Source organism: Electrophorus electricus, chromosome 13 (assembly GCF_013358815.1).
Source record: "Electrophorus electricus isolate fEleEle1 chromosome 13, fEleEle1.pri, whole genome shotgun sequence".
Classification (NCBI taxonomy): Eukaryota; Metazoa; Chordata; class Actinopteri; order Gymnotiformes; family Gymnotidae; genus Electrophorus; species Electrophorus electricus.
The window spans coordinates 436065-446064 of NC_049547.1; the positions used below are offsets into that span (position 1 = coordinate 436065).

Sequence of the window (10000 nt, forward strand, 5' to 3'; positions counted from 1 at the left end):
TGAACTTACAGGTGGCAGTAAATCAGACATTTTGCCAAGAGACATATGTTTCTTTTGGTTCATTCTCCATTTACACACTAATACAGCCACTGGACTCAGATCAGTCCAACCCAAATCCAGGATACTGATTTGAGCCACTCAGTCATAGATTAAATGCAACTTTACCTGAAATACTGAACACTGTATACGAGATATCAATCCTTCCATGTGTATCGTCACACTTAGCTGCTAAAGCTTTTTTTAAAACTCAGTATGACTGTGAGTGGTTGTCTCTTGGTGCTCAAATAAGAATTACTTTGGAAATACTGATTACTTTGTGCAGAATTGAAATGTTTAAATCTGAGAGTACACTGGGGAGCATCACTGTGCATCTCCCGGCAATAACCGGACACGCAGGAGGCTTACAGGTGTTCAACTCTGGCCATCACTACAAACTCAGGACTTTCAAAGACCTTGAAAATAATAACAACGGTTCATTCAGCGAACAGTTATAATAACTGCAGAGTCAGCAAATCACATTCCTCATAGTCCAAAAACTAGCTGGGAGTCTTCATGGAACAGATCGCTCATTTCCTACTCTGGTTGGATCTGGAGTGGAGGTTAAGAGCTAAATACTTTGGTGGATACAGCAGACCAATCAGATTACAGATGAGACTAAATCCCAGCAGGGTGTGCGTGCTAAAGCAAGGTGCCAGTGTTGACTCAGTAGAGAGGCAGAGAGAGAGAGAGAGAGAGAGAGAGAGAGGGAGAGAGGGAGAGGGAGAGAGGGAGAGAGAGAGAGGGAGAGAGGGAGAGAGAGAGAGAGGGAGAGAGAGAGAGGGAGAGAGGGAGAGAGAGAGAGGGAGAGAGAGAGAGAGGGAGAGAGGGAGAGAGAGAGAGAGGGAGAGAGGGAGAGAGAGAGAGGGAGAGAGAGAGAGAGGGAGAGAGGGAGAGAGAGAGAGAGGGAGAGAGAGAGAGGGAGAGAGGGAGAGAGAGAGAGGGAGAGAGAGAGAGGGAGAGAGGGAGAGAGAGAGAGGGAGAGAGGGAGAGAGAGAGAGAGGGAGAGAGGGAGAGAGGGAGACACAGAAGAACTGAAAACAATATCATCAAAGATACTATTAAAACCCCTGAAAAACCAGAGTCCATCTGAGCAGTGGGGGGCGCAGAAGTGGAAGGTGCCAGGAGACACACACACATTCTCCAACCTCAAAATGGAGCATTAATATTAGCAAGATGGTGAACAGATCTGGAACACAATATGTTTCTCCCTTATTTCTTATTATTGTTAGAAACTTACCCAGATATCTCACACACACACACACACACACACACACACACACACACACACACACACGCACACACACTGCTCAGCGAAGAAAAAAGATAGAAAATTAAGCAGTGTTAATTTTACTAAAAGGCAACATTTGTCATTCTTCATCTGACCACGGGTTCAAAATAAATATGCATGACTCTGTTATTGCCATGGCAACAGTTCAACACTCGGGTCATCTGTACAGTATATACATATGAACTCCTCACTGACAAAATATCCTTTGATATACAATATTCTCTTATGTCAAATAATACAACTATGGCAACGATGATTCTTCATCATCATTATTATTACCATCGTCATCATCATCATCATCATCATCATCATTACTGTTATTAAATATTTGTACAAGTACACATGCGCCCCTACGATTAAAAGTCCCTTGTACCAGCTGGAATGACAGATACTGCCTTTTGCATATACGTGTGCAAGTTAAAATCAAGATAAAAACTCACTCAAAACTAAATATTGTGAAGAACATATGCAAACAAAACAAACAGACAAAACTCAAAGTCCATATATCTACACATATTTCAAACCTCCTCCAGTAACTTTAACGAACGGGTTACTGCTAACGATATACAGACAGGTTAGCATCCATGCACTGGGTCAACAAGTAGCACATTAACATTCCAAATATGGAAAAGGGGCAGGGAAAGGGGAGGGGCTTTTGGCTTTGAAATTCAGTGACAGCAACAATTACGGGCCACGCCCACAGATAGATGTGCCAGCAAAAGCCACATAGACAAGTTTGATATGCAGACAAGCTAGCGGACCCGCCCACAAGGGGGCATGATGGTGCAGCTTGTAGATGCATCCCACCAAGACAAGCTGTGCAATGCAGACATCCCCCTTAAATGTAGACACACACACACACACACACACACACAAAGACACACACACCACACACAAACACACACACGCGAACACACACAAAGAAACAGACCACACACATGTGAACACATACACACCACGCACACGCACGAATACGCACACACATGTACAAGCGCACACACACACACACACACACACACACACACACACACACACACACACACACACACACACACACACACACACACACGCGCACACACACACATATCCAGACATGCACTGCGATCAGTAGCCGAACATCAGCAGCAGTGGACTGTCCGTCAGGGCTGGCCCCGCCCACGGCTGGGCGTGGAGTATGGCTGTGTTTCACGTGGCTTCACTGCCCCTCTGCAGCAGGTCGCATTATTGATTTTGAAGGAACATCAGTTCAACATAAGAGTCTTTTTTTCAATCATTTTCGCATCTTTTGCGTATTGTATTTTGTAGGTGTTTGTGCCTTTCGCTGGAGTTCTGAGAATGGCAGACAGAGTGGGGTGTCCTTCAACATCCTTCCATGTTCAGTTCCATAAGATACATGGGAGCCAGTGCAACCATTTTGTCTTCAATAAGGAAAAAAGTAAAAATTAAATAAAACAAAAAACAAATGAAAAGTCAGCCATTTTAGTATTCTTCCCTTCATCAGGCTACAAGCTACTACAAACTCTGATGCACTCCAATTCCCATAATTCCCTAAAATGCTTAAGCCACTCAGGCAACCATGAAAGCTGAGACGCAGTTGTAGAGGGTACCAGCTCAACCCCTCACCTCATGTATAAATACTCATAAGAAAGACCCCCCAGCGGGGCAACACTTCACCAATACACATTTTAAATAAGTTCTCACACGGGCAATTGTTTTGGTGTTGGTAAAAAATGTCAGTGTCTAGTAGAAAACCCAGAAAAGAAGCCAGGTGGCACTGGAGTTCTCCTCGAGAATTAGTTTTCATTTGGCAAATCCGGAGTGACCTGAACTATATGTGGAAAGTCATAATATTTACCTCAGATCTTAAACATTATTTGAGACCTATTCTAATATCCTTAAAGATTGAAAATTTGTACTTGAAAAGACAAGACAGAGAAAATTCTTGCCGTTCTGTTTCCCCCCCCACAATGAAAAAGACTCAATCTTTACACTCAGTCTTTTTTTTTATAGCTTTTTTAACCAAGCTTTTCTAAAGTTTGGTGTCAAATCCAGACTAGAGCTACAACTTTAAAACCAGACTACTAAACAAAAGCTGTTGCTTCTAAAACCCAGCCAGTCTGCAGTGTTACACATTTGAACATTCTACAGATTGTGAAATATCCTCGGTAGGTCTGGATATGGCACACACCCTCATACACTCCAGGCAGATGGAAATGTGTGTTCATACGTACGTCTATGACTGAGGAAACATGTTGGGCCCTGACTACTGGCTGTGATGTGTGTATGGCTCTTTCTTCGTGGTTATGTCGTGTGTTGTGTGTTTGCATGTCCTTGTGTCTGGACGGAGAGTAACAGTCGTGTGGATAAACTCTGGCCAGACACCCCTCACGGTATCTTCAGGCAGCCTCGACACACTCGACGCCCCTGGAGTGTTGATTCTACAAGGCACCGCGTAATGCTGCTAACAACCCAAACAACCCAACCTCCTTTAACAGGTGCCCAGCACACAGACCACGACAAGCTCACGTTTCTGTCCTGAGACTGAGAAGAGCTTGGGGGCCTGACAGCCCAGCGTGAGCGCTGCAATCCTTCATCTGAACAGACCTACACATGCTCTCCTGCTACAAGCTGAGCCAGCACATATGCTCTGGCTGATCAGATGATTCAGGACTCAGAACATTCAGGAGGCCCCAAGCTGGGTGTGTCTGATTACCGCTGGAGGTGAACTCTCCAGGAGATCAGATCTCCAGGACCAGGGGGAAGAGACGGTCCCTCTACCACACCGCCAGCATCCATTTGCTTCTGAGTCAGTACTTTTAAGTTAATTAAATGTCTGAATTTTAGTATCTGAGTGATACAGGTTTACTATCAGGCATTCTGATGGACACCTCGTGGATGCTCAGATAGAAAAAAAACCCTGATTTTGTTTTAATGTGTAATAAAGGGTGTTTGAGGGGTGTTGGGGCAGTTTGGGGGCGGTTAAATGAGGAGCTGACAGGAGCTTCAGGACCAGATCAGACGTGAGATAAGCGAGCCTTGTTTCACGGGCGACAGGAAGCCCCAGTCCCAAAGAGAACTCACTTTTCACACAGCAACTCCATAGCCCTTCAAACATAAACAACACTTTATGTTTTACCCACTAAAGGTAGCAATATATGTCAAAATGGATTCCTGTCAAGCTACGTTTGCCACAGTATTGCACTTCCTGCTGTTGTCGGGGCCTGGGTGCACACGTCCGTCTGTTGCAAGTCTGGCTGTTTCCATTCCAGTTTAGTCATAAAGATCTTAAGCCCTGTAACATATGGTGGTTAGAACGGCATTTCAGAAGCAAAAGTTCACTTCTCTCATACTGACAGTACATCTGACTCTGACTACCGAGCTTCTCGCTTGTGTTTTGTCATCAAGTGTGTTATTATTTCTCTAGTTATGAACATGTGTTGTTAAAAGTCGCTATGCTCCACATGCGCTGACCAAAGCTAGTGAGATGCGTTTTGGCCAGCCAACAATCTAATAAAGACCAAAGGCATTACAAGGAGTGTGAGGTGACGCACATTCATCTGCAAAAAAATTAAAAATAAAACAAACAAACAAAATCCCAAAACAAAGAACCAAACAAATCTGACAGCCATAACCCTAAAGTGTCAGGTGACAGAATGAGTGGGATGAGCTCATCCTGTCCGCTGCAGCCTCGTGTTCCCACTGGCCTCTGATTTAGCTTTGTAATCTTTAACCTGTGTGTATGCAAGAATATCTGAGTGTGTGTGTCCCTATAGATCTCACGTGTGTTTTCGTGTGTGTGTGAACTCTGTGTCTGAACGTGTGTATGCATGTCTATGCTCTGGAGTGTGTGTGTGTTCAGAAGCCCTTAATGTGGCAGTAAGCCTCGAGTGAGGAGAAGAGGATATAGAGAAGCCAGAGGCTGACGAAGAGCATGGTGGTGAGAGCTTTGGCAGTCCGCGGGCCGCCCAGTTCCCCTCCGATGTCGGGTCGCCTGCGGTACATCAGCGTGGCCACGCAGATGAACGCAAAGATGGTGAAAAGGGTGACAGAGAAGGCCAGGTTTCCCGGCTCCACGCGGAACTCCCGGCCCCGCGACTGATGGTAGATGGCAGCGATGGACCAGGCTACGCCGATGCCCAGGAACACGTTCACTGCGTTACTGCCCGTCACGTTGCCAATGGAGGCATCAGCGTACTGGTCCTGGATGGCTGCCACTTTACTGGCAAAGGTGTCTGGACAGCAGAGAGGTGGGGGGGGGGGGTGAAGAAAGACAGTAAAACACTGAATTTAAGAGAGAAGGAAAAAGAAAGTAAAATATTTGATCTTATCTGTCTAATCTCATATTTAGGTGGTTTAAAAAAGCAATTCTGTAGTAGCTATGTAACATAACATACACACACACACATACGACAGATCCTTCTGTCTGTGGCAATGCCATATGTAGTAATTCCACAAACCTTGAGGTCAGCCTCTAATTTGAATGTCAACCTTAAAACTAATTTCTAAATCTTGTGGTTTGTGTTTTTTTCTGTCACAGTTGTGTTTTGCTCTCACTGTAAATAGCCTCCCTCCCTCCCCCTCACTCTCCCTCACTCTCCCTCTCTCTCTCCCTCTCTCTCTCCCTCTCTCTCTCTCTCTCTCTCTCTCTCTCCCTCCCCCTCTCTCTCTCTCTCTCTCCCTCTCTCTCTCTCCCTCTCTCTCTCCCTCTCTCTCTCTCTCTCTCTCCCTCTCTCCCTCTCTCTCTCTCTCTCTCCCTCCCCCTCTCTCTCTCTCTCTCCCTCCCCCTCTCTCTCTCTCTCTCTCCCTCCCCCTCTCTCTCTCTCTCTCTCTCTCTCTCCCCCCTCTCTCCCCCCCCTCTCCCCCCCCCCCTCTCTCCCCCCCCCTCTCCCCCCCCCCCCCCCTCTCTCTCTCTCTCTCTCTCTGTTTGTACTTGTGTCTTTTGTGGAGCATGAGAGATTGGAGTATGAGGAGCTCTGCTGGAAGCTGATTGGCTGATTGGTAGGGGGCAGCTATGCCAGGCATTGAGAAAGACCCATAAACCTCTAAATACCCTTCCTCGACACACACACACACACACACACACACACACACACACACACACACACCCTCTCTCCAGCTCTCAAATACACACACACCAAATTGTCTCTCTCTTGCAGTGATGCAAGTATTCTCTTCCTGTATCTCTCACAGATATACACAATGCCTCCTTCCCTATCACACTCACACAGACAGAAACAAATACACACATTCTGTATAAATATAGACCGTAACCTGCTAAACCTCCTTGAACTGCCGTCTGTTCACTTCACATGGAAATGCACCGCACAGCAGAGTGGAAGCAGCTTGACAAACAACCTTCCGCAAACTTTACATTTATACACAACCCTCCACAAACTTTACACTTGTACACAACCTTCCACAAACTTTACACTTATACACAACTCTCTACAAACTTTATACTTATACACAACCTTCCACTAACTTTACACTTATACACAACTCTCCACAAACGTTACACTTATACACAGCTTTCCACAAACTTTACTTTTATACACAACCTTCCACAAACTTACACGTACACACACCATACCAGGAGAAAGATGGGACCCATATCTGCTCTATACAGAGCTCGCGTTCCTCAGGGCTCAGTGCTCGTGCCTGCCTGTTCTCCCGCTGTCTTAGTGATCTCATCTCCACACATGGTTTCTCACATAGTTTGTGTTGGATCACACATGGTTTCTCACATGGTTTGTGCTGGATCACACATGGTTTCTCACATGGTTTGTGCTGGATCACACATGGTTTCTCACATGGTTTGTGCTGGATCACACATGGTTTCTCACATGGTTTGTGCTGGATCACACATGGTTTCTCACATGGTTTGTGCTGGATCACACATGGTTTCTCACATGGTTTGTGCTGGATCACACATGGTTTCTCACATGGTTTGTGCTGGATCACACATGGTTTCTCACATGGTTTGTGCTGGATCACACATGGTTTCTCACATGGTTTGTGCTGGATCACACATGGTTTCTCACATGGTTTGTGCTAGTGAGTTTCTCCTTTCCTCCCTCTGACACTCAGCTCTCTGCTCCTGGGAACTTGTTACTTAAATCTCAGCACGACTGTGCTGCTATAACTGGAGATGTCTCCTCAAGTCATGACCTCAGTTGTGTGAACTGACCAGGCACACAACCTCGAGGTACTTCTGGTTAACCACCCTCATTTTCTCCTCACATTGCTCTCAGTCTCAGTCATGCTGGTTCATCATCTACAACCTCAGGGAACGTTATCCATTTCTTTCCACAGAAGCCACTAAGGTGTTGGATCAATTCCTTGTCATCTCAAGACTGGACTTCTGCAACGCTCTGCTGGTTCTATGAGTTCTGCTGGTTCTATGAGTTCTGCTGGTTCTTAGAGTGAGTTCTGCTGGTTCTATGAGTTCTGCTGGTTCTTAGAGAGAGTTCTGCTGGTTCTATGAGTTCGGCTGGTTCTTAGAGAGAGTTCTGCTGGTTCTATGCAGTTCTGCTGGTTCTGAGAGTGCTCCCACATCACTGCTGCGTTTCCTCCACTGGCTCCTTAAAGTAGGTTCACATCAGATTTAAAACACTGATGCTCATCTACAAAGCCATAACCGGACCAGCTCCCATGTCCCTAAAAGCACCAATCAGAGCCTGTTCTATCTCTCAACATACAGAGACATGGAGACTCTTCTCTGTCCTGCACCATCTTGGACTGAACTTCCTCTGGCTGCTTGTATAGCTGAGACGCTTCTGTCTTCAAAGACTGAAGACTCACCTCTTCACAGAGTCACTCAACACTTTAATATGCACATAAAAATCTTTTACTGTCTGAATTTTCTCCATTTATTTAGGGCTTAAAGCTGATAGCGCTGACACAAACCTACTCGTGCAGGCCTGAGGATATGTTTGTGATTGAGACTTGGTCTCTGACAAGGGTGTAAAGTTACAGGTACAGTATGATACAGGCAGGCCCACTGGGTCAGCTAGCACATGTACCCATATACACACAAACACGCCACACATTTGCCACAGTTACATCAATAGACGACTATTCCAGTACTCATAAACTACAGCCTCCAGAGGTCGTATTTTCATTCTTATTACTTATAACTACATTTAAAATTACATTTACATTTATAGCATTAGGCAGAAACTCTTATCCAAAGTGATTTACAAAAGTACTTTGTCATTTCCTTATAGAATACATCCTAGTACAGTAGAGTAGGTTAGAGTCCAACATACCAATGAACTAGAATACTGTAGAATACAGGGATGAATGCTGATACCTAGAAGTGCAAAATACATATAAGCTCTATAACAGACAACAATCAGTGCAATAAACAATAAACACTAGAGTTTGTTAGACAACATCCCTACAATATGTAATAGTTTCAGTTAGTCAACATAAGAGCAGAGTCAGTGGTCATTAAATATCTACTGGTTAGTGTTAGACACCATTGTGCCCAGAAAGGTGTCAGAAGGCACACCGAGCACTGACAATATCATTCTACAAAGAAATCATCTCAAAGTCCAATCTGATCAGACACGCTTCGATTGTAGAAATTCACGATCGCAGACACGGGCGCATTTGCAGACGCTTGTTAACTCCACACTATTCTGATCTCAGGAGGCCGGGAATAAGAAGTTTGGCTTGGCAGACGGAATAAAATTTCTTTACACCTTCACCCTTAGAATGGAAATAGAATTCAGTTGGCAAGGCGTTGGGTACTGGAGCAGCCAGCGCGGATGGATGATATCAGCTCACTCGATCTCTCCTGCTCTTCCATCTGTGTAAACAGGCAGCAAATAGCCGGCATCACCATGGCATTGCCATGGCGATTGTAGGCTGAGTGGCTGCCAGTCTGGTGCGCAGGCCTGCTGCAGAGCCAGACAGTCTGCTAGTGCTGCTGCTTCTGGTGTGGGCGTCATGGCAAAACAAATCCGCCGGAGAGCAGACAGCTCTCTGAGATTTCAACCCCACAGGCATTCCAAAGATCTCACACATTTCCAAGGATTCTAAACAATTATGTAGCAGAATATGAAAACTCAAAAATCAGAATTATAACAACCTCTAGAAGTCTTATAATACCATTATACACGAGTCCAGTCAGAGTTACTTATCGTATACAGTGTTACCTCATAAACATTCATTTATTATCAAAGGAGCTTTGATATTGTTTGTTAAAAAGGTTTTCCCTTGCAGTTCCTTCAACAGTCTAGAGCTGTCAGTTTTACAGCTCATGAAATCTCATTTTGGTTCCTAAATTTAGATTTGGGAGTAGATATTTGATTCTGTGTCTGCCCAAGCTGCCACCCCAGGCACGTCTGAGGCACGTCTGAGGCAGCACTCCGAGTCGCCCTCTCTAATCCGTCTAAGTGCCTGTCTGAATGAGTAACTACTGGCAGGGATGCTGTTGAGGTGCTCACTGGCACCACTAGCTGGTGCAAGGGCAAACCTGCACGTCGGCAAATCGGTCCGTATTGCATCGTTTAATTCTGATTTCAGTGGCAAACATCACAAACTGTTTCAGAGAATGATGTGATTTGAGATTTGAGAATATTTGGTGTGTCTATGGTTTCTGGAAATCCCAGCACTCGTAACGGCCCACAGCTGGAACACTAATTCTGATCGACTTGTGTCTTGAAT

General features: G+C 45.2%; 1 protein-coding gene and 1 long non-coding RNA gene across 5 annotated transcripts in view; one reads left to right on the top strand and one right to left on the bottom strand.

Annotated features, from left to right (window-relative positions):
* The window catches only part of LOC118242337, a 13253-nt gene extending 8014 nt beyond the window's left edge, over window positions 1-5239 (top strand). Inside the window, exon 3 of the long non-coding RNA XR_004776782.1 lies at window positions 5172-5239. This is a non-coding gene — a long non-coding RNA (uncharacterized LOC118242337). The remainder of the gene's footprint in view (window positions 1-5171) is intronic.
* Window positions 4182-10000, bottom strand: part of slc8a1b (solute carrier family 8 member 1b) — a 100462-nt gene continuing 94643 nt past the window's right edge. For all 4 annotated transcript variants that reach the window (XM_035532758.1, XM_035532761.1, XM_035532760.1 and 1 more), the window contains exon 7: window positions 4182-5559. In XM_035532758.1, coding sequence (XP_035388651.1) covers window positions 5183-5559 — 377 coding nt within the window. In that variant the 3' untranslated portion in view covers window positions 4182-5182. The remainder of the gene's footprint in view (window positions 5560-10000) is intronic.